This window comes from Acanthaster planci, linkage group LG05 (assembly GCF_054643075.1).
Source record: "Acanthaster planci isolate LZ-2023a linkage group LG05, COTS_SCS, whole genome shotgun sequence".
Taxonomy (NCBI): Eukaryota; Metazoa; Echinodermata; class Asteroidea; order Valvatida; family Acanthasteridae; genus Acanthaster; species Acanthaster planci.
Window position 1 is genome coordinate 5,746,076 of NC_141781.1, and position 25,054 is coordinate 5,771,129.

Sequence of the window (25,054 nt, forward strand, 5' to 3'; positions counted from 1 at the left end):
CACGATCGCCAGTTTTATCATCTCAAGTTCAGTTACAAGTCATATCACAAAACCATGTCATAACTTAGTAACAACATGGTAACAAGGTGAACAACGAACTGATTTTCTAAGCGATCATTTGAATAGCTCTGGTCTTGTGACTCTTGTGCCTTTTTTAGGTCAACATTTGTGTTGAAGTCACATCTTCAGTTCTATATAAAGATATTCAGCCACAATTCATACAAACATCTTATTTCAAATGGCAGTGCAGTGTATTATAATTCCAAATTAAGCAACTTAAATGTTGCACGAGAATATCCGCACGAAACTGCCCCAGCAAAAATCAGTCAAAGCCTAGTGGATTACTTTGAGTGTCTGTGCTCATTACTTTGTCACTCGTCGTAAAAGAGGTTGATTTTATTAAATTCCCCACAAAAATTCAACCAGGCGTTTATTCCAAATCAGTGCATGTACACGGTGAAGATCTAATTAGATACCGCATACATGCACTTGCGCCCTCTTTCGGTGGATGTCGCGTAATTATGCGTGTCGTTGACTGTCGTGTTGCGCTGCGCTTGCGCGACAAGGCTACACTGCAAGCAAACATTACAGCGCGGTGACGGTACGGGAGCAGAATCAGTTGCTCGATTACGAAGACACGGTGACGGAAAAATTTTCCTGCATGACCCGGCTGAAAAGGTAAACGATTTAAGCGCTTTGAAGAAGAAAAACTCGCTCGGCAGAAAAAAATGGGGGGAGGGAGGATAGGAGGGTAATATGCTGTAACCACCTAGCCCCAGACTGGGGGCCAGTCTACTGAACCCCCTCCGTGATTAATTCCGGGTCGTTTTTCAATACTCAATTCGTCTACGTCTGAGGTTCGTTCCCAAAACCAGTCCCCGATTGTGGGCCTGAAGCGTTTAAATTAAATTGGATTACTGTAATTTTTAGCTTTCTTGCATCTTATTTGATGTTCTGTGGCACTATTAGACATATTACTGCGCTTACAGCTTCAAAGTCAGCTAGTAAATAAACAGTTGAAGCCACAGACGGCGCCGAATTGAGGCCCTGGCATTGGTAGTTCAGTAGACTGGCCCCCAGTCGGGCGCTACATGTAGCTGTAACCATGATGAGTCTGTGATAACATCAGGCCTTGTTTATGACAGCAGTGGGTGTGTGTTGCACATTCTTTTGTCGTGCGTCTCGGGTGCTTGAGAGGGGAGTTCCCTTTTTATTTCAGTTGAAACATTTATGCTTTGATTGTTTGTATAACGTAAAAGACGGCTAAAATGTTGCATCCTGACTCCACTTTTCTCATCATACATGTATATCATCTCAATAAAACTTAAAGTCAGTCAAAGAAATGCTGGAAAGACAGGTATTCTGGACTGAGATTGAGAAACATTTACCCATGCTGTTTGGAAATACTGAGAACATTCTCTTCACTCCCATAGACTTTGTACACAACTGCTAAGGTGGAGTCATTATTTTTTCCCTTAAGATCACCAAAACTTTATCTTTGAATGAAAATTTATTAAAGAAGATGCATGTCGGTATTATGATACTTCATGGCTAGATGCAGTTTCTCAAGCCTCTATCAATGTCTATTCAGTTATTTTAGGACCATAAATAAATTTCATGACCACTGGGGACCAAAGTTGGCTTTTTGAAAGGATTTTTATGAGAATTAAGTCTTTCACATTAATCCCACCAAAATCAGGAACAGCAAAATCTTTGACAAGTATCCGTTTGTGTTCAGAATTATGCCAGTTGGCGCTTCAAGACTAATGCGTGACTTTCGTGTTCACTGTTAGAAACAATGTATGATCATTTGAAGTGTTCACGTACACATGTGGGTCAATTTCTGCTTAATTTTTTTTGTGAGTGAAGCCAGCAACAACACTAAATTTCCCTTAACATGTATGAGAGCCGTCAGAAAGTGATAAAGTGAAATTCAGCTAAGAAAAGTCTGAAGCATTACTTAGAAAACACAATATTTTTAGACAAGTCTCCTATATGTAGGTTTATCTGTAGGGCCTCTTTCCGGACTGGTTTTGACTGATTGCCATAGTGCATGGTGATATTGGCAAAATGATGCGTGCAGTTTCCTGGTATTTAACTGTACCTCAGAAACTGCAAATTCATGCAGCAGTAGGTTTACTCTGTCTCACGTTCCATGTGGCATGAAATGTGTGTGCATTCATGTACAGTAAGTGTAATTCATAAATGTTCCCAATAAACATGGGCTAATGTTTCCATGCAAAGACTTCTAAAAAAAGCTCTGTATGGAGAGTACATGTATGTACAATGTAGTGTACATGTACAGTGCTAGTACGGCATGTTGTTACTCGGAGAGGCATACATAACAATCACTTATGTACATGTACAAAAGTAACTGAATCTTTAAACTGAAATTTGGTACTTAACTTCCTCTTTCACATTCCATTGCATTTATGTTACATACACATGTACATGTATAATACCCGTGCATGTTGCCATATGTTGTGTACAAATTGAATGTACACTCAGTACTGTGCATACCAGCTTTGCTAATTATCTGAGCACATTTGATTTGTAAATCACCGGTATCCTGTACATGTATACTGCCGGGTTGTGTACACGTATGTGTGCATGTTGTATCATCAGGCAGCTTCCTGATGTGATGTCTAACATTTAACAATTGTTACCTGCAGTGTGGGAGTCCATGGTTTTTCGTACACCCGAGGGAGCAAATGGCACTCGATGCAAAGCTGAGATTGCCATTTGCCCCTGAGGGTGTACAAACCCCATTAGGGCTGAGTCAATTCAAATAATTCACTATTTGAATATTTGACCTTCAATTTGATTGAATATCCGAATATTTGGTCATTCTGACGGGCAGATTGTCAACGAACATATACAAAATCAGTTGCAATAAAGCAAACAATTGTACATTATAATCACCCTAATAGCTTCTCACATCTAGGAGTATCTCCAGCCATGATTTACATGTAGCAAGAAACTTCTTGTCTATTAAAATTTTTTAATGAATAGTTTACTTTTTGAATCGTAAGATTTCTGTCGCTTTTCATTTGAATCTGCTTTAAAAAAGCCTCCACAGTGTAATTTTTCTCATTTAAAACAAAAGAAAATTCTCCCTTTGTCTTCATGAATTTTGCATTTGAATATTCAATACTCCATTGAATATCTGGATATTTGGTATAGCCCTAAAACCCATGGTGCCCATCACTGCAGGCAACAAATTACAATGGGAGACTTTGAGACGCTTGGTGATGGCAGACACAACGGTCCTTTTTGGTTGATGTGGGCATGCACGTGCATTTCTAGGCATGCCCGTTATAGATCTGAGCACATGCACAACTGCGAAAAAGGACCGGTTTGTCTGCCGCCACCGTGCATCTCAAAGCCTCCAATTGTTTGTTATACCAAAGTCATTGATTTCTCTGGAACGGTCTTCTACATGTGTAAGATGCATATACATGTACATGTATATTTTAATGCAAGATAAATTAAAACACTTAAACAAATTGAAACACTTGAACAGCAAATTAGATATTAAATTTCAAAGAAAGTTATTGATTGTGATGTTCTTTGTTGACCTATTTTTCTTTGAAGGCGGGGAGAAATCTAGGATTATAACAAACTTGTTCACTAGAGAAACCTGCGATTCATATTGAGCACTGGGGGGTTTTGTTGACTGGTTGAATTTCAAGACAAATTACACCACATTCCGTTGAAAAGTATAAACAAGTTTGAAGAGTAGACAAGAAGAGTCAGAACCAATGAGCATTTTATCTACACAAATGTAAACAGCAATGGCGAGCGCAGCAGAAAAAGTGATCAGACCATAATCGTGTTCCTCTAGCATAGCTGGGAGCATGAAGTGAAGTTTAATAACCTGCAGGTCTCTGACAAGGTCAGAGTAAAGAAAGTGGCACATGTGAACAGACAGTGTTTTAATGTCCACCACACAGTGCACATCTCCTACCTGTAATTAATGGGCGTGTAATGCGCGCGTACATGTATAGTACCACACCGCGACTATCCACCTTCGTACCCAAGAGTACACAATTACAATGCAGTAGATTTGACACATCAACTGTGGGAAAGATCACTGTTATCCATCACTTTTTGCAGCCTGGTAACATCACCAGTGCGCTCGACACATGAATGATACATATATACAGTGTATGTGTACATGTGCTCTTGTAGCATGTCACATGATCAATTCGAAACCAATAAAAATCCACTATCTACAGGTATGACCGTGGTATAGCCAGAGTTTTTGTTGCCCTGTCACGTGAAAATACAACATTCAAGACAGGTATTACCAAAATGCCAGTCTGCTGTCATTTGAGGGAAAGATACAGTAATGTCTGTCATGTCCTTCATGTTTTGTCTGGTTATTCTTTTGGCCTGTCTTCTGGTCTTGAGCTTCTATGATAGATCCTTAGAGAATGGTGTCGACACTTCATTAGCAGAATCACAAGCCACAAAACTCTGTAAAATTCTGAAAGGGGGAAAATGGTCCATATCACAATATATGTCACCCAGTGTAAGAAAATCAGTCGCCCACAAATCGCTAGAGCAACATTAACTACACGAATTTCATCTAGAGTCCAAATTGGGTTATATAATAGTAATACATACATGTATGTACGTGTACATGGGTAACAGTAGTTCCAGAAATTAGGGGTACAAAAGTGTGACATTTTTGTTAACTGGTACGTGTACATCTGACTTTTGTTACCATATTTGACATGGAAGTATCACTGGAATTCATTTCAAACTGTTAATACAATGTTTTTGTTTAACAGGCAATTTGCATTAATTCATCACTCCTGGAAATTAGAAAATGTGTTCAGAACATAATCATACATGTATGTCAGATGTGACAGGGACTCGGAAAAAATGGCCCCCTAATTTCTGGAATTATACCCACATACATGTACCTAGTTCATCAAAATAAAAAAATTTTGTTGGAAAATCGATCAAAAAGACACATGGCACAGCTGCGCACAGTTCCTGGAATTGACTCATTATGCTGCCATATGTGTGTAGTTGTACATACATGTGCATGTGTGTAATCTGTCTGGAACCAGCGGTTGCTAGGCAATGTTAGTGGTGCCTCGGCCGGATGATCCTAATTTACTGCACTCTGCTATACATGCTCATCATTGGCGAGCATTTTTCTTGCAGGATATTTCGCATAATGACATTGGTACACATGTACATACATGTACGTCTTAGTATGATTTTGTAACTTTAGAACACATTCCTTAATTTCCAAGAGTGGTAATGCCCTTTATACGTACATGTACATACATGTACCCGTCAAACAAATAAAACAGTTTGAAGTCTATTTCAGGCATAATTTCCGTGTCCAATTGCTCAGGTCATGCTCAGGTCAAGTGTAACAGGGACACTGAAATGTCACACTTTTGGCACGTTTAATTGGACCCGTTTTTTTACAGAATGACCCAACAGTGCAAGCACAGTAACGTGCACACACTGGGCTACACATACAGTGTACATGTGCATACATCGGTGTGTATTTTGCCTTGTCATGCTTGTATGGATAAGATGGGTTTGTCCAAAAGGAAATTCTACCAGCTCTGGAATGTCTGGCACACTCATGTTTCCAGCTAGAGTTGCTGTGCAGCAGTGTAAAGGCTTGTGTGCATAATGAGTGCAGACTTTGTGAATCATTGAGCTACATGTACAAACACTAATGTATACAGTGTGCATGCATATGGTGCATGTGTGCGGAAACTGGAATTTTCTTTTTGGTGAATTTTTCGGAAAGGTTGCTGGTTATATCGTGCAGTAGCTGCCTACATGTACTTAGGGCTGAGTCAGTTCAAATAAGTCAGTATTTACACTGTATCTAGCATTCCATTTTATTGAATATTTGAATATTTACTAGCACTGTAGTTACAAGTTTAACCTTAATAGAAAATTTTTTAAAATCCTTGTTGACATCACAGAAAATGGAGAAATTGTAAATCAAATACAAACAGCAATTGATATTAAAAAGCATGTAAAAATGTTAAGAATTACCTGTAAGTATTTTGTGAAGACAAAAATCAACTTCTTTTTTTCAAATTGTTCATGAACAATATACACATGCACATCGTTATACATGTATGCTGGAGTCGGGCCTGATGATCGCATACGGCACATGTACACATACCGTACATGAGAGGAGAGATCGGTGGGCATTGCCAGGATTTTTTTCTTAGGGGTGATCTCCGGGGGAGGGGGAAGAGGGTTCATCAGGTATTGGAAAGGGTCAGTTTTGAGGTATTTTTTAGCAGAGTGATGAGTTTCATCTCCTTTAATTTGTTTACATTTCACTTCACTTTTTCTTTTTTTCAGGGGGCAGCCTCCCCTTCTTGACACTCTTGAGCAGAATTAATTTCCTGACGGATTCAAAGATGAATTCTGCAGTTTTTAAATATCGGACCTCTGAAATTTCTTTCAGAATTTTGATCGCTGAAGTCTGAACAGAAGCCACATCTAGTACATACTGCAGGACCACGTACTGCATAATCAGATAAAGCAGACAGAGCCTGTGTGACCATGCTGTCGGTCGGCATCCAGATCATTGGTTGGTTTCTCCTGGCAACACTCTTCGCCTGTGCAGCACAGAACAGATTACCCAGATATCCAAGTGTTGAATACTCCGCCAGAGTTACATTTGAAGGTATAACTCATAAGTTAAACTGCAGCTGTTTTTATGACTAAACTGAAACGCATGCATGTCTTCCTAAATTTTGCATTAATTAACCCCTTTGGATAGAATCCGAGCTGCAGACCAAAACTACTCTTGGTAAAACAAGCTCCTTCAATACTAATGGAGGTTGCATTATTTGAAAGAACCCAGATATATGAAGCTGAATTGCAAGTGTTAGGTACGTGTATACATGTACATGTATGTAGCCCCAACTGAGAAATGCCAAGTGCCAAACTCTCATAGGCCAGTTTGGTACTTCAACAAGCCAGGCTCATTCGGGAACCAAGCATGCACGTGAGTCAGCGTATGCGCTGATAGGACAGACTATCGTGTGTGCACGTCCATGTAGCTGTTCGCAAATAGCCTTGTACATGTACTGAGCATGCGCTGTTGGAATACCGAACTGACTCATTTTATTGAGAGGTCATCCCTTCCAACTAGCATAATTCCTTGTTGGTTCACCACAAGTTTTGAGTGTTACAGACACAAATTTATAAGGCGTGCCGGTTAATTTTAGGTTGAATGTACAAAGAGGGTTCATTTCCTTTATAACAAGGGGAACAGCAGGGAACTTTGTGTTTTCACCAATTAAAAATTGTAACGGTCTGTTACGGAGATTTTTCACATCTGTGATAAACCCTGCCTAGCGCAAGGAGTGGAGAACGAAAGAGGTCCACATCATGCAGGTTGTGCAGACCCTGTGTGGACCAATCCAGTTCCACACAAGGTTATAGCTTTCTGGAAACTGTTTTAGAGGCATTTTAGCGTGTGGGGTATCTGAAATAAAAGAGAAACACTCAAGGAATCCATCAACAAAAATCTAGCATACAATTGCATTCACAGTGCAAGTAAAATAGTATTTTCGTCAGGTTTTGTGAAGTTAAGTACACGTACAATGTACAGTGTACGTGAGTATTGAATACATGTACAGTACATGAGTATTGAGTATGTGTACATGTACAGTACGTCAGCAACGATAGCAGCGTGAATTTATTGTTGAAGACGGCATGATTTTCATTGTTCTCATCATTCCTTTATATTGTAACATTTGCATTTGATTAGCAAGGTGCCAGTTACAGTGTATTTTACGTGGTTTTCACTCGTTGGAAATGCAGTGTTAAGGGTCAGTTTAATGAGCCATCAGAGACACAAATAATGCTTCCCTGCTTTCGTTCATTCCCGAATTCATTGCTTTGCAGGCTTATCAGATGCTCAGATGTTGGAAGGTTCACAGAACAAACCAGGGAACTACCGCACCCTTGTCTTCAACAAGGATTTGTCGCAGCTGTACATCGGTGGCCGAGATGCACTTCATGTAGTCCAAGCATCCAATCTTAATAATGTAAGGAGCACATTTACATCACAGACTGTAGATGTTAGTTGCGAAGTCGCAGTGTTATAGTTCACAGAGCTTTGACTACAAGGGGCTATTTTTTATTTTTAAAAGTCAGGTTTTTCAAAATAATTTTTGCAAGCACACCAAGTTTACAGCAGTTACACTAAGGCGTGAGGTCAAAATACAGACGGTTTAGAAACAGTTGAACGGTTGGTGTTAATTTCCCTTCATTCCCTCCGTCTTTTGGTGTTGGACAGTTCAACAGTTTGAAATGAACCGTCTGTCCTGGACTGTCTAGCTTCACGAGCAACCCTGACAACAATGGAGTTTGTGGCTGCACAGCCATAGTTGTGAACAAAAGATCCTATTCAGAGAGCTATTGTTATGACTAATCACCAGACCACAGAAGTCTATGATGCCGTAATGCGATGAGCTGTCCATTGTTTACTGGAAGCTGCAGAGTGCAAGGTGTACTCGACCGCAACGGTTCGGCCAGCCTCGCTGAAGCGTTCGTCTGTTCGATGTTGACCGTTCGTAGGGCTTACCGTTTACAAAGCGTTAAACGCTTTCAAAAGCGTTTGTATTTTGACCTCACACCTAAGGACATACATACCAGTACTATTAGCTCGTGTATTTACATGTATTTGAAGGTTAGTCCTATGGAGATACTGGCAATTTTCATCATTGATTAACTGCTTCAACAGTGGCCTAGGACCCTGCCTCCACGCCTACCCCAAGAGTGAAGTGCCTGAGTTTAGTCCTTCATTGCCTAGGCATTTGTTTTGATTGCCAGGAACTCTACGATTACTAATTCACTTCTTAAATAATTGGGAGTGCCTCACCCTGCAGAAATCAGCATGAATGTTGGTTAGGGAAGTGCCCGTGATCTGTGTACTAATGAGAAAGTCTATTCTAATAAATACAACATTTTGGAGAAGTGAAATACACATGTATCTTATCTTAAAATTACAGATTGGAATATTTAATTTTACCACAAGCACCATCTGTTCTTCAGGCGACCCTAATAAGGTGAGGCCGTTCATCTGTCTTTTATATGTACACGTATCTGTTAATCTTTGGAACATTCCACAATTTACATGTGATGTGATTATTAGGCTCATAATTGGAATCAATGTTGAATCTTCATACATGTACAGTAGTACACACTCCAACATGGTACGTGTACCGGCCTTACATACATGTACCAAGTATGGACCCATGAGCGAAAGATGTCGGTATAAGAACCCTGTGTGGACCAAGCCAGGTTATTACCCACTCTCTGAAGAACAGTCTTTAAAGTTTTTCGGGTTTAGGCTTATTGGCAGCAAAAGGAAGAGGAATAGTCAAGGAATCCATCAAGAGAATTCCATGTTTGGCAATGCATGTTTGCAGTGTAAGGAAAAACAAGCATTTTCACTTTCCACTTTCCACATGACAAAGGAATGTCCATGCCATGTACCAGTACATGTAGGTCCATTACATAAATGTGCCTTAGTTTTTCCTTTGTATTCAACACATGTCAGTGGGAATTAAGTTCACAGTTTTGGCTGACCAGTCCTGGGAAGAATGGGCATTTTGCCTAAATGCTATGTCCAGTTTTCACAAATAGGAGGCACTTGAGCACAGGACATCAGTTGAAGTACATGTACTCCCCAAGGCTTAGTTTGACAAAAAAAGCATGGCAACAATATTTGGGAAAAAAAGTAAGTTTACAAGAGGATTCTAGGCTCCCTGGCTTTTTGGAGTTAATATATGTTCTACTCCAGTCTACCACACGTCCCTGTTAGTCCCTGCAAGTCACAACTCATCCAGTCTCCAACCAATTTACAAGCTATTCAAATGATGTGTGACAAAAGCATATTCCTATGTCATTGTTCACCCCATTACTTGTGACTGGACTTCTGTGAAAGGACTAAAGGATGGACTCGCAGTATGTTGTAATTTCAGCCAGTCCCTGGTTTATTTACCACAGTGGATGACAAGTTTTTGGAAACAACAGGAAGCTATTACAATAAATTCAAGTTTTACAGTAGGTTTCCTCCACCTTGTGTGTTTTTTGGGTTTTTTTGGCAGTGTTACAACTACGTGAGCATTATTCAGCCCCTGACTGATACTTGCCTGTTTGTCTGTGGAACCGATTCCCAGTACCCAAAGTGCGTCTTTGCAGAGACAACGGTAGGTCTATTCATCTTGTCAGAAGTGGCCAATGTACTGTAATGCTGCAAGTGTCCAGAGCGGTTAGGAAATCTTTTGCCAAACATCGATTTTAGTTCAGATGCACCTGTATGTACATGAAAACTTGAAAGAGTTTGCAACAAGCTGGGAGTTCAGTAACTCCTCCCACCCCCAGTTATGAGAGACTTGGTTTTCAATGCATTTTTCCTAAACTCTTTTTGTTAAGTTTATTCAACAAGTTATTTTAGAATTCCAAAGAAAAGTACATTTACCAACTACCTGTACATGTACAGTACTTTTTCACCTACCAAAAGCGGATCCTGTTTGTGTGGACCCAGGTTGAACAAAAGGATCAAAAGATGCATGTGCGAACACGTAAAGAGAAAATTAGCCAGCATGTTCAAATGGGAGACCCATGCTTTACAGAATACATGATTGGATCAGATTCTGAGTAAATCATGCCATTTTTTGTCTTTGAAGTAGATTCCACCTCCAATTGTAGCATTTGTATCCACTCAAAGATTGAAAATTGATGTAAAGTCAGTGTTCTCAGGGTGGTGCACATTGGCTTGTTATTTACCACACATTTATGCACCTGCTTGGCCAATAGGACATATTTTCCATCAAGTTGTTTCTCAAGATTTGCAAAACACTTAAAGATCTGGCTATTTTCCACAATGGCGAAGAAATACTATATGATTGGTCACCTGACGGGCACCAGTCCGGGTATAGGTGCAACCATGCAAGCTTGTAAGAACAGTAGTTTCCATACTTGCCTTTCAGTGTGCGTTGAGCGACGACAGTAAGCATTGAATTGGATCACAGCCTTGGCCAAGTGGCTACTGGATAATTGCCATGCATGATGTTAATCTGAACATACTTGTACAGACACAGATGTATTGAGAATTTTGCATAGTCGTGCGTACCGTCATGTAGGATGTTCCACATTTGCAGTGATCCTCAGTGAATTCTTACCACATGCTTTTCACAGGTATTGGTACATACGTGTACATGTACATTGTGCAATGTGTGGAGACACCATGTACACATGTATGTACTTGTACACGTGCATATACTCATTCATGTTTGTACAGGAAATGCTGGGAACATATTGCACTTCCATGCAAGCTGGGGTTCGCTGAGCACCTTATCCATTTTCGTTTTAGTCGCTTGTTGCATGCTTGCATTCCATATGCTACCAGCACCAATCAACACCCAAGGCGAATAGCTTGCATTGGTGATGGTTTGGATCAGTTCAGAAGTCCCTTGTTGGATGTCTTATGTTGTGGTTTTGGTGGTTCAGCTGCAGCACTTGTCTTGTGTTTTGGTGTTGTCTTCTCATTTTTGGTCTCTTTTTCTCTCGTTGATCACACTTTACCAAGTCGCATGTGGTGCCCAAATTTAAGAAGTTGTATGCCTTTAGCCTTTCTGAGCTGTCCCTGTGGTTGTCGTTCTGGTCCAGTCGATCTTCTTAGAATTTGATAGTGCTCAAATTCCACTAATATTTTTCCTTTATTTTTTGTCAGGACTTCGACACAAAACCCACAGATGCAGACCCGGACTTTAGTGCAAGGCAGGGTGCCCCGAGTGAACCCAACCAGAATTTCTCGTGGATTTACGTGAGTGAAGGTGAGAAACCCCAGGAAAACACCTTGGCATTCCTGAATTGAAGCACCTGGCGATACATCACGCTGTGGAGGGTTGATTGATGGGGCTCTTGCTGAGGATTGCTCTGAGATTGAAGGAATGTGCTGACCATTGTGAGGACGGATTGTTGTCCATTTTGGGGCAATAAAGGCTTATGCTTGGTTTTGGAATACATTATATGTACATGTTTTCACCCTCGTCAAAATGGCCCGGTCTTGGATGAAAATCACTATAGAGAAGATAAGATCTTAAGGCTATTCAAGCCTGAAAAGGATTACATTTAGATCATGTTACAGGTTGAGAATATGATATTCAGTGCATTTGATGACTTCCTCCATGCTTAAATTTCTTGTACAAGTGCGACTGCATTTGCTTTGACACTTACATCACACTACTCCAGTGGTATTCAGGCATGGCCGAAGTAACAACCCATCGAGTCTGTTATTTGAATGAGCGACAGTGTTCAAAATATGTTTGAAAGATGCAACATGTACAGATTGGTGTGGACAAATTAAGAACAAGTAAGCTGATGCCGATCTCTTTCAAATGATTGACCTATCATTAATTGGCAAACTTTCAGTGGTTTCAGTCTGGCCGTATATGTTTATGTATAGTGCATGTATGTGAATATTCTATTGACATTTGAAAACTGTTGGAGTAAATAACCATTGGCAAATTTCCTTCGTGGCATACACCGAGATGGAGTGAGTGCACCCTCTCCCCCCCCCTGTGAAGCACCTGTGTACCTCTGCATTCTTCACCACAAATGAACCGCATCTGCCCCTGTCCCTTAGCGCCCTTACAGGGCGCAGCGAAGGGCTAACGATGGTTGTGGGACACAAAGCATTGTGGGCTGCTTGCTGCCCCAGTCAACGCATGTGCCTGCATACCGAAGTGTTGACCCGTATTGTTGTTCAGATGGACCTCGTTCAGCGACTGAAAAAAAATAGCAGCCCCTCCCGGCACCCTGCACAGGGCATTGGAAATGAGTGAAGAACTGAATCCCACATTTTAAAAGCAGGACAATTCTTGTGACCTTGAAATGCCGTATTGTTTGCAGTGTACAAAACTGCAGCTACGGCTTGCTAAACAAGTTGGGATTAGGTTACGTGTTTGCTGACAATGTCACTAATAGTTTTTCTTTTCGTTTTTCTTTTTAATTCAGAGAAGAAACTGTTCACAGCCGTTGGCTTACGGGATCCCTTTGGCGGAGGTGACCCCTCTACTTTCCGCTTGGCTGATCTTACAGGCTGCAATGGGGCTTACGGTAGCGATATCACGGCTGATACCACCACCCCTAACTGGTTAAACTGTAAGTCAAAATGCCGAACCCAATCTGCTCTTTCTCGTGTGTTTATCGTAACATCTAAATTGTTTAATGAAAATTGTATTATTTATTTTTATGCGCTCTGTTTTTTTTCATTTCATACAGTTCCTAGGGCATTAGCTCGTGAAGAGTCCAGTGCTTTTTAAGGTGGCATCACGCCACATGCAATCACCTATAAATTATTAATTTTTCTCAATATAAATATTAGAATTATTAGAATTATTAGAAATATTGCTCTGCCTTTTATTTACGAGATGTTGATTTCTAGACACGTGCTAATTTTCAGTCTCATTTGTGGAATATCAAAGTTGGCAGCGGAAACTACGTGTCAATGTTTTGTTATGCCTGTACCTTCTGCAGGGGCGGAGTTTGTGGGTGAGCCATTTTTGTACAACGGCTTCATTTATTTCTTCTATCGTGAATACGCTTCAGAGGCTATTAATGGAGCCGGACGGATAGTCTATTCAAGAATTGCAAGGGTCTGTCAGGTCAGTTTTGAGCTGGTGACTATGCATCCAAATGGACATCTGTTCAGCCCGCCGAAGACCGGTTAACCTTACGAAATCACTCGCAATTCTGATTACGGGGTCATCAGGGGTTCAAATCAAATTGGTGGTGCTATGTTGTGGCCTTGGACAAGTTGCCTCACCCCTCAGTGGGTACCAGCGTCAGTTGGGAAGCAACCTCAAATGGACTTGCATCCCATCCAGGGGGGAGATCAGAAAGATTCTCAGCCATTTTGAGGACACCAGAGATAAACCCTGGAATGATGAGCCAAATGGCTTGGAACAGATGTTGCTTTTCTTGTCCTTCACTAATGACCTGTATTTAATGCTATGAGCGTTCCAGACATGTACATGTGCATTCCAAGAGCTTTTAAAAAAGATACTCTGATACTTACATGTGGAGCTCTTCTTTATCTTTAAGAAGCCAGACGGCTCGTTGAAGGGTAACTCAGAATTAGACCATTTGAACAGATAAATAGAGTACCGAAGCGTCTACGTCACGCGTACAAGTGTGTATGTAAAAGGCATTACAGCGAGAGTCAGCGCGTGAACCCACATGCACACGTACTCCATTCGTTTGCACTGCACTTTCTGGTTCACAGTGACGTCACACTTCGGTACTCTGTTTGGAAGTGGTTTGCTTGGTACCGGTGCATCTACAGTAGTTACATACCAGCACCTGTGGTTTGCAGGGGTCGAGTTTCATGGGAAATAAACAAACAAAAACAACAGGACTGTGGGGCAAGTACCTCATTAAATTCACTGAGCCGGAACACACACACACGTACTACATCCAAGTAATAAAATGAAGGAACCCACTGTTTTGCTGAAGGTAAACATGTACTGTCTGGAAAGTTATGCAGTCTACGTACTTTTACATGCACCCTGGTCTCTAAGAAAACTAAGCAGTGTGCTATTTTATGTCAGCTGATACCTTTTAGTTTACTGGAAGTTCCTAATAGTCTGTAGATAAATTCCAGTGTGTTAAAAGAAGCACTAGACAGCCAGGCTTGTATCGATATCGATGCTCAAGACTACTGTAGCATTCAAATTCGTCGAACTTGGTCCAACAGTCCAGTGGGTATTTCAAATCCTCTTAATGTTTCCAACTGTTGCCCGGAAAAGATTGTGGGATGTAAACACTGCTTTCATGTTTTGATGAAGTTTAGTAACCGGTACCTGCATTTCAAATTACTTCCTTTGGTCCTTAAAAATCCTGGAAAAAACGTTCTGGAAAGTCAAGCAAAAGTTGTGAAAATAAAGATCATGCAAGGGTTATATTTGATGGGCCACTTTCAATGTGATAATGAAATAACCATAAATTTACAGGCTATCCTCGGCGGTCTATAGCAGTGGCTATGGCAGTCTTTCCAATTCATAATACCAAACCTGCAGAGTGACATTTAATGTTGTGGAAATTGTTATAATTAAGTCCTGGAAAGTCTAGAAAAAGTCAATACGTTTTTGGATCTTTGTAGAAACCCCGTTTGAGAAAGCAACGCTAGACTGCTCCCTGAAAGAGAAGCTCAGAATTTAATTTACGATAAAATTGGACCGTGTGCAACAAGATTGTATCATTATTAGTTCATACACACACAGACACACAGTTAATACTGAAGGGGTGTGGAGGACATTCTATAGTTATGTACATAACAACATTGTTTCGAACGTTGGCAAGAAGAAGCTATGAATGCTGTCATCGCCGTTCTAATGACTTTGAGTCATTTGGGAATTATTTTCTGTGTCCTGGAATATTTCAGAATGATACCGGGGGAGCAGAATTCACAACTCTGGATGGGGACTTCGTCACCTTTAAGAAAGCAAGGCTGGACTGCTCTCTTAAGACAGACAACTCAGAATTTTATTACAATGAAATCCGTAAGTGACATGTCTTGTGGAAGCTCAACATGCACCCGTAAGACGGCTGCTTGTCAGTCGGTTGTTTATGCTAGTGGTCATTTCACCAAAGCCTTAACCACTTCATGCCAGGGCATTTTTCAATGTTGATGATGCTGGGCCGGCATGACTATCATTTTTTCCGTTTTTCGAAATCCTTCAAAAAGTCATCATTTCCTTTAACGGTCGTTTATAGCCGCACGAAGTAATCTTTAGGCACTACTCTAAGTTGACAGGTGACCTTCATTGACGCCCGAGTATTTCAGCCAGGCCTGCAGCCTTGTAAACAGAGCCCAGATTGTGCGGTGTTGTATAACTGTCTTTTGTTCATGAACCTGGCTCAGTGCACTGCTGACCTCTTTTCAATAGGGGCCAGATTAGCGTGCAACGGTGCTGTGTGGCTCATCGCTGCGGTGGTGGAGCGCTTTTGTCCCCGGTGGTAATCCACTCGCTCTCAATGTTTTGCAACACAGCTGGCTATTCTCTGTCCATTTATTGCAGAAAAATCTAAAAGGTTTCTTTGGGAAAAGTGGCCTTTAAAAATTAAAAGAACTGCTGCACCTAACTTGAAATTTAAATACTTATCTTAATTTCCCAAGTTGTCTTCAAGCAGTATTTTCAGTTAGGCCTCATATTTGGCTGCCAAGTTTTCTTCTGTCAAACCTGTCAAAGAAATTGTCGAATTCTCCATGTTTTTTTGCAGAGGGGATGTACAAGTTAGACACGACCATTTTTGCTGTGTTCACAACTCCAAGGTGAGTGGTTCATTTCAGCATGTATCTCGAACTTGATCCATTTTTTCAGAGCAAACATTTTGCCACCCACGAGTCCTCCACACATTCAAAGCTGTTCAAGCTTGCTTGACTATGCGGCTGTTTCATGTGCCAAACGTCAGCTCTAACTCCACAGCTGTTTGATCGAGCTCTTCTCCAAATGACCCAATATTGCATTCTATTAAAGTGGGATTATATTTCAAACTATTAAGATATTCTAAAATGAGCTTTATAGAAAATGTGCAAAACATGGTGCCCCATAGCGGGGTCATTCTGCGTTGAAAATCACCTGAAAGTTTGGAGCTCGAAATCCCAATGCTATACACATACATACATACTGTACATGTAGATCGTACATATACACGGCTTTTGAATATCGCATTTCGGCAATAAGCATGTCAACTTCAAGGAGCTCCGGAAAAAGTGAAAGAAAGAATGATTACATCTTCAGTTTTTAGATATTTTGCAGAAAACACGCTGGAATGTAACATTTTGCCCGAGCTCACCTCTAGGTCATGTGATCAACAAGGTCAAATTAAAGGTCGAACGGAAGGCCAGATGGTCGTGTAGAAAATATTCATTTTGTAGAAAGCATACTGGCATGACTGGTGTATTTTTACCTAAGCTCACCTCAAGTTCACATATCTACATTGTCAAATTCACAGTCAAAGAAAGGCCAAACAGCCTTTATAATTCAAATTCTTCTGACATCACTCCATAATTTAAAACAAGGGCAGTCCACAGCACAAAAAAATGTTCAATCAATGGAGCTAAAAATTGACATTTCAGCCACTTCCAGCCCCATCTATCAAGCGAATCAAGAGGAGTGAGGTTTGACACATTGGGTGATTACATTTTTGACACGAAAGTTATCCCATTCTATGGGAATGGCGGAGTGATTGGGACATGTGTCTGCAGTTGTGCAAATTATAACGCTATTCAATGTTTTTCCTGCCTATTCAACTGTGAGGCAGCCTACCCCACCGAGATTAGTGACTACGTCAGGCTTTTTCACTTAAAATAGACAAAGATGGAAGGAAATTGCAAAATAACTGAAATATTTGGAAATAGATTAGTTTCAAATCATTCAGAATGGTAAAGAGGGACAGAGAATACAAGATCGATTTATTTTAGAAGGGAAATTTGGGGTAAATGTACTATAAGACCATATAGAATTTATCTGAGGCCTTTTATAACATACTCGCTTTTGTTTTAGGCAAAATTTGTTCGACCACCTCAAACATATCAGTACCCCAGGGGAAAGCCTGAGGCTACCTCTTTATTGGACGGGGGGGAGTTCAAAGTGTTGAAATAATCTCAAATGCATGAGTCTCATGCTTAGTGCCCAACGCAGCTAGTCATGGTGTCGGTGTAATTCACTTGCTCTGTTAATGATCAGGGTTGGCGTTGCAAGCTCTGCTGTGTGCGCCTATGATGTGAATGAAATTGAGCAGCTGTTTGACCAAGGAGAGCAGAGAGGACAGCCTCAGGATGGATTCCTGTGGACGGCTCTGGATGATGCTGACAAACCTGCAAACTTCTCCAAACTGTTTAAGGTGAGAGTCTTGTTCAATAACAAAGTTGATCTTCAGCTGCTGACAGATGGGTTTCCCTGATGGATGGCATGTAACAATTGCCACTTACTTGAAGTGGGACACTGGTATTAAAAATGCCGTGTCGTCTGCTCCGGGTTAAGATGAACACTCATTGGCCGATGGGAGGTTTTTCTTCGCCGGAGCAAGTGCACTCACCCGGCACACTCTCGAAGCAAAGCCCGAGGATGCCTCAGGTTTTCTTTGGCAAAATGTGCATTGACCTCACACCAGTTTGCGACAAAATGTGAGGCCAACAAAATGCTGTCATACAACCTCATTATAAATTGCACTGTTGCTTTAGCCACTGAACAGTCAGGCTGAGCTGAAAACAACTAGTCTAGTGATAGCTTGATTAACAAGTCCACTTGTCATGTGATTTTTGCTGATATTTGTATGTGCATGTAATCTAAGAAAAGACTACACCTGGAATATTCCAAGCACTGGAGCAATTTGGATAAGTTCCTCAGTATGCTTTAATTCAAGTACACGTAAGTCTAAATCCAGTGCATCTGAGATCAGGAAATAATCGCAACATTGTACAGAAACCATGGCACATTAAAATTAAACAGAAGCATAAGCTGTCTGATATACAGCTTCTTCTGGTGCACTGAAGGGAAGACAGAAAGTAAGAGTTAAGGCACTTCCTGTGACGAGCCTAAGTCAAAAGACTGGTCACTGATCATACAGGGAGTTCATTCTTTTATAATGAAAGAAAAAACACTGTTGAATGCAGTCCAGAGTGTTTCTGATCCTCTGCTGAGTGATCTGCTGTTCTGAATTTTTTATTTTTCTGAATGAACATAATAACTCAGTAAAAACAATAATTTTTAAAAACTGGATTTGGAAAAGGCCCTCTATTAACTTAACCTCAGGGCAGTTTTGACTTATCTAGTAAGACGAAGATACATAAAACTTAAAAATGAGTAATACATTAAGTTCGACATGAGTAGGCACATGTATTAATATACCGCATAAAAGAGTTATTTCACTGGGGCAGTCTGTCCGAGGTCTCCTTAATGGTTCTACAACAGATAAGATTGAATGCACGACAGACAGGATACAGCCATTTCACAATAGTGCGCCACCAAGAGTTTGCAACGCGTTGGCTAATCACAGTGCGTGAAATTTGGCGACCCAATGCACGTTTGAAAATGGTCGACAAATTTCGCACGTTATGATTGGTCAGCGTGTTGCAAACTCTTGGTGGTGCAGTCTTGTGAATCGCCCGTATAGAAGCGGAGGTGCACCACACAGACATTGCATAAGGCATATGCACACACTGCTACTTACGGTTTGCTTAAGATGTTTGACTGGGTGGGGGGGGGAAGCTAGGGCCTAGGTAAGCAACCCCGGGGGAGGGGGAGGGTCAATTGGGGGGGCCGTGCATTGAATATTTCACAAGATTTACACTTTTTTTTAAACCAGTGTGTGAAACTCTAAGCAATGTAAAATTAGCTGTCTGCTGGTAGGGTGTCTATTCTAGCTATGGTACAATCATTTTATTCCCTTCTAGTGCAGCGAACTGCCTCAGTTTTCACCCGATGATGAACAACAGAAAATCCTGTTGAATTACCCATTAATGAATCTGCCCGTCCCCAACAAATTGAACTACAAGGATGGCTCCAGCAACTACTTGAGACCATCTGATGCGCCACTCTTTGTGGTTGACGAGTTGCGCCTATCGCAGATTGTAGTCGATACTGTCGCAAACAGCTTTGATGTAATGTTCCTTGGTACAGGTGAGTCTCTTGGCCGTGAAACAACTTACCTTTGCACTGACCAACAGCAGGAATAATTAAACTTTTGGGAAAGATGATTGGTAATAAGCAAGTTTAATACATGAAGCATTAAGGTCAGTGCTGTTGACACGCAGCATTAACCTTTCTGTGCTGAAGTCACTCTTTGTATGAGTTGGTAAGCCTCACAAAGATGCACAGATGTGTCATATGCATGTAGCTGCCAAACTATCTCTCACAGGAATATCAGATTGCACTTTTGTGCTGTCCAACAACTGTACTGTGCCTCCCTGTTTCATGTGCATAATTGTTGGCAGTAAAACCGACTGAAGAGGACTCACAAAAGAGCTTGTGTCATTATGTATTGGCAACCAACTGTATACACTCTGAACCTGTGCATGTTTGTATTCCATATAGAAAACACATGCCAAAGAGTGACTGCTGGCATTTGTGCATATCTGTGCTGTTATTAAAAAGATCATAAGAGGGTTAATGGGTTCCACCCATGCTTGTGCCTGTAGACAGGGGAAAACTATCACAAGGATATGTCGCAAGTACTGTGCATGCATGCATAGAGCTGCATTACTGCATGCATGCATAGAACAGCCTAGAGCTAGTCACAGGATGTACCCACCTCGTGGCATTGGGGCACAGTAACCAGGTTTAAATTTGGTTCAGGATGTGTTTTCTGACCTTGGCCACTTTGTGAGTTAAGTAGTTTCTTCAACTTTGGCCCTCGTTACCATGCATGCTTACCAAGGGAGTACCACATTGTGCAGCAATCGTCACCTTGAGTCATGGAGCTCAGGCAGTGTCCTGTAAAATTTATAAACTTCCATACATTAGATAACGAGGTTCCTGATGCTACATGTATCTTACCGTCCCCACAGAGAAGAATAAAGATGGGAACATGGGATGCGTTGGCCAATCAACCTCAAACAAGATCCTAGATTGTCCATGACTTCCCTGACACGATTCTTGATATTCTTGAATTGATATTCCTTGTTTTGTTGACAGAGCGAGGGACAGTCATCAAGGCCTACCTCAACAACTCCAATGCTTTTTTCGTAGAGGAGATAGATTTGAACGTGAAGGGACTCCCAGAGGTACATGTAAGATGGAGCTTACAAGATTAGCTGTAGGAAAGGATGCTTGTGCTCTGGTTTGGGCGATTAATTGCTGTAAAGTATCTAGTTCAAAGACGCAAACATTGCATTATTGGATTACATTATGGCCAAAATTGGGGACTTCATCTTTTTGAAATTCATTGACATATCTTAACCTAAATCAGATGTTTTTACTTCTTTAGTTGGGAGAGAGGTTGTGTAAAACTTTTTCCAGGGATGTTGTGACTGCTTTAACAGCAGCGTCTGTTGAATATCATTATTAAGGAATTGCTTTATTTGATGTTACCCCTGATTGGCAGGCGTGTAAATCTCGATGGGAATACAATGCTGATGGCGACCCCTTTTTTTCAGTGGGCCTTTATAATTGAGGTCCTTGTTTCTCTGTTGCGTTGTGGGGATCAAGACAAAAGCAATGATGGACAATGCATTGCAGTGGCTTAGTGGTGAGACTTTTGGCAGTGATGCTATGAGGGTTGAAAATCGTTTACATTGTGACTGTTGAATGCAAACAAACCTTTTCCGAGGCACCAGTTGTCTTCCTTAAAACTTGCCAAGTGCTGCCAAGTTTTTTGGCAAAGGCAACGAGCGCTCGACGATGAAATGAAAATCCACCAAGTGATTCTTTTTCATACTGTCCCCCCCAGGCACCGATCCTGAGTCTGGTGAAAAAACCCACTCAGACTGCCATATACGTGGGCACCGACTACAGTGTGTATAGGCTGCCAGTGGACGCAGCTTGTTCAAACAGAACGACCTGTGGCTGTGAGAAGGACCCTCACTGTGTGTGCGATGGCAGCAGCTGTGTGCCCAGGACTGGGTCAGTTCTCTCTCACATTTTCAAAACTTCACAATTTGCGGATTTCGTCGGCTCCAAATCCTGGAAGTTTTCAAGTTATCAGCAAGAGACTGTGTTACTGGACACCTGAAAATGCTTTATTTTTCACTTTTTTCTTTTGACACACATAAAGACAGCAAGACACTTGATGAACAGGGCTGTTCATGTGTCCTGTCTTTGAAATCATCCACATTGTGTTAGAACAGTGTGCAAAAGATTTTTTTGAAGCAGTATACCACTGTTTGGGGCATTGAGTGTGAGTGGATTACCACCGGGGACAAAAGTGCTCCACCACCGCAGTGATGAGCCACACAGCACTGCTGCACGCTAATCTGGCCCCTGTTGAAAAGAACAGTGTTCAAATGATTGTCTTAATAGGAATGTGATATACATGTAGAATAATCGTCACTGTACCAAAAACAGCTAGTTAGGAAGCTAACCTTGAACTTGTCAAGAAGAGAGCTTTGCCAACAGTGAGGTGAAACCATTCATTTGCATAAACGGAGGACTTCCTTCAAACTTTATGACGAGGGCAAAAACCTAACCCAGAAAGTCACAAACTTCTGCAATATCTACTGAATCTCATACATTATGGTAAAACTACCAGTATTAAGATACTTTCTGTGAAGAAAGAATCACAACCTTTAACCACTTGCTGCCGGGGAGCCCAGTTTCGGACACGTCTTTTTCATATGCACAACCAGGGTGCCCGAAATTGGACAAAGGGAACTGGGCCTTGTAACAAAAGGTCATACTCGTAACAAAAGACCAGGCTGCTGGAAATTGCCAACATTTTTTCACTGTTAATAGTGAAGATAATCGAGCATTTTTTTGAAACAGTATACCACTGTTTTGGGCATTTAGTGTGATTACCACCGGGGACAAAAGCGCTCCAACGCAGCAGCGATGAGCCACACAGTATAGCTACATGCTAATCTGGCCCCTATTGCAAGGACGTCAGCAGCGCACTGTGCCAGTTTTGGGAACAAAAGAAAATTTTGTAACACCGCAAAATCTGGGCTCTTTTTACAAGGCAGCAGGCCTGGCCGAAATACTCCGGCGTCAAGAGATGTTGTCTGTCAGATCAGAGTAGAGACCAGACAGTCCTTCATTAAAGTGTCCAGTAAATGAAGATATGAATTTTTGAAATTTCGAAAACACAAAAAAATGAAAAATACCCCGGCCCAGCAGAATCAATGTTTATAAATGCCCTCGGCAGGAAGTGGTTAAAGTAACTTTCTGGCACATAAAATTTTCAGAAAGCAGTAATAGAACAACTTTATAATTTTGCCAAGTGTGCACGATATTTGAGGGCTGGCTTCTAAACCACAGTTGTATCTTGTAGAGGCATTTGGTTTGACAAAAGAACTAATCTGATCCCATTTCAATTGCAGGGCGACATCTCCAAAGAAATGCATCTCTGACTGTGGTGAGGGTTTGTCCCATACATGTGCTTTCATTTGTCAGGGAGTATGGTTGGTCATTCCCAGAATAGGAATTAATTTTCTGTTCAGAACTGTTCCAATGCAGTTCCCACTCTGTCTTTTCCCAGGTCAGTCCTGATTCTTTCACTCCAAAATAGGAAAAAAATCTATGCATGAAAGGCCTCCAGTGATATTGTCATACTTTGCAGTAGAATCTACTGCTGTTCGTGATTATGAACACCCTGCACCCTTGGGCATCACGGTAGGTGTCTTCTTGTAACACTTACCAAAGAATCTCTTGAGCTTTCTTTCTACTGTTTTCCTGTTTATTCTTGAAGTTTTTTTCTGTTTTCTGCCTGACACACCCTAGAACCACCACCAGACACCTTCAACATCTCAGTGGTCAGACACTTGCCGTGTAGCAACTGCCTCAGTGACCGATGCCCTGGAGAGCGCTGTGTTGAGAAGATCCCCAGAAACAATTCAACCAACTTGTACTTTGTCGCACGGGCCCCCGAGGGCGGCAACCTGACTGCCAGCGTGAACTGCAGCTGCAAGGTGGAGGACACAACGATCAGGCGAAGCATCTGTGGCAGGACCGAGCATGTGATGGTGACCGTCGTGGTCAACGTCACGTCCTCCTGTCGCTGCATCGTGGACTTCAACACCATCACCGCAAAGGAGACCCTTATGACACAGATACTCCCCGATGAATCACCTCCAGCTTCAGGTGATTTTATGCAAGTGGCCTTGTAGAATAGACTGTCACATATATCTATATATTGGATCAAGGTTTTTATTTACCTCTCACAAAGTTTAGTCATGGCCAATATTAGTCCGTAGCCATAATACTGAGACAAAAGTAGACATGCTGTCCGCATACCACTTGAGAGTTTTCGAGTTGGGAGGCTCTAACTCGGAAAAGGCACTACCTTTTTGGGCCTGTTCGTTTGATTACACTGTTCATCTTGTGTTTATAGGATTAACCTACTTTGGCTTTAATCCTTCAAAGTGTTAGTGCTGTATGTAGCATGTAAATTGTACTATCCTGTGTGACACTTCACGTTTCAGTACACAAAAGTAGTGCATGTACCAGTGAATTCAAGGATCACATGTAATAGTTTGGTCAAAGGATTTAACAGATAAGAAGCTGGGGAAAGGGTTGACATGTAAACAGCGAAAAGGCGGCGGAACTCGGCCCTCTCTCTCTAGTGGAATGTTTCTCTCATGGAGCACTATGGAAATGAAAACTCATGCACATGTGCCATAGTTGTGAGGACATATGCATGTTATTTCACCTGTTTTGAAGGGACTGATTTTCGGACAGAGAAATGTCCCTACATTTCGGTCCTAATTCACCCATCCAAAGGAATGGTCTTTCTAACGCAGTAAAGGCCTAACGACCCAGGGCATATGCACAGATACGCCACTACAAACTGCTTTAGATTATTGACTTGGATACATGAGCAAAGGCCCTTATGTCGGGACAACTACAAAGATATTTGCTAAAAATCATTTTTTTTTGTGAACAGATGTGTGCATGGAGGAGGTGCAGGATTTTGACAACAGAGTGAGTTTATACAGGTTTCAGCTGGAGCAGTGGAAAAACCGCATGGTAAGTCTGTTTGTGGACATCTATTGATTAGAGGTTATGAGTTGCCTGCATCTCCACCGTGTCTCAGGGGCTGTTTATGTTATTTAATTTAGTTACAATGGACGGCCAATAGGGTTTCTTTTTTTGGCCTATCCTGGTTAAAGCTCTTGCCCTCTGCGGACGCATTAATGCATCACCTCTAGTTGGATGGGCAATACAGGCCATTCATGATTCATTACACCACCAAGAGGTTGCCACAGAGAGGCCTTTTACGCAGTGCCTCGTTGGAAAATGGTCGACAAAAATCGAATTGTCAGCTGCGCTGCATATTGCATATTTACCTCAAATTGGATCAAATATTTAAATGT

General features: G+C 41.4%; 1 protein-coding gene across 5 annotated transcripts in view; it reads left to right on the top strand.

The window, feature by feature from the left end:
• Positions 1 to 520: 520 nt before the first annotated feature.
• Positions 521 to 25,054, top strand: part of LOC110988289 (semaphorin-1A-like) — a 31,371-nt gene continuing 6,837 nt past the window's right edge. For 3 of the 5 annotated variants that reach the window (XR_015425494.1, XR_015425493.1, XM_087137440.1), the window contains exons 1-17: positions 521 to 678; positions 6,464 to 6,685; positions 7,915 to 8,057; positions 9,024 to 9,080; positions 10,125 to 10,226; positions 11,753 to 11,855; positions 13,039 to 13,185; positions 13,561 to 13,688; positions 15,467 to 15,584; positions 16,306 to 16,357; positions 17,775 to 17,931; positions 19,484 to 19,709; positions 20,724 to 20,818; positions 21,478 to 21,650; positions 23,063 to 23,097; positions 23,463 to 23,822; positions 24,625 to 24,707. Coding sequence is in view for 3 of the 5 variants with exons in the window: in XM_087137440.1 (XP_086993566.1) it covers positions 6,562 to 6,685; positions 7,915 to 8,057; positions 9,024 to 9,080; positions 10,125 to 10,226; positions 11,753 to 11,855; positions 13,039 to 13,185; positions 13,561 to 13,688; positions 15,467 to 15,584; positions 16,306 to 16,357; positions 17,775 to 17,931; positions 19,484 to 19,709; positions 20,724 to 20,818; positions 21,478 to 21,650; positions 23,063 to 23,097; positions 23,463 to 23,822; positions 24,625 to 24,707 (2,103 nt within the window). In the remaining 2 variants the exon portion in view is untranslated. Of the gene's footprint in view, positions 679 to 1,430; positions 1,455 to 6,463; positions 6,686 to 7,914; positions 8,058 to 9,023; positions 9,081 to 10,124; positions 10,227 to 11,752; positions 11,856 to 13,038; positions 13,186 to 13,560; positions 13,689 to 15,466; positions 15,585 to 16,305; positions 16,358 to 17,774; positions 17,932 to 19,483; positions 19,710 to 20,723; positions 20,819 to 21,477; positions 21,651 to 23,062; positions 23,098 to 23,462; positions 23,823 to 24,624; positions 24,708 to 25,054 lie in introns of those variants that run through there. The other 2 variants (XM_022251652.2, XM_087137441.1) reach the window with 2 other exon arrangements.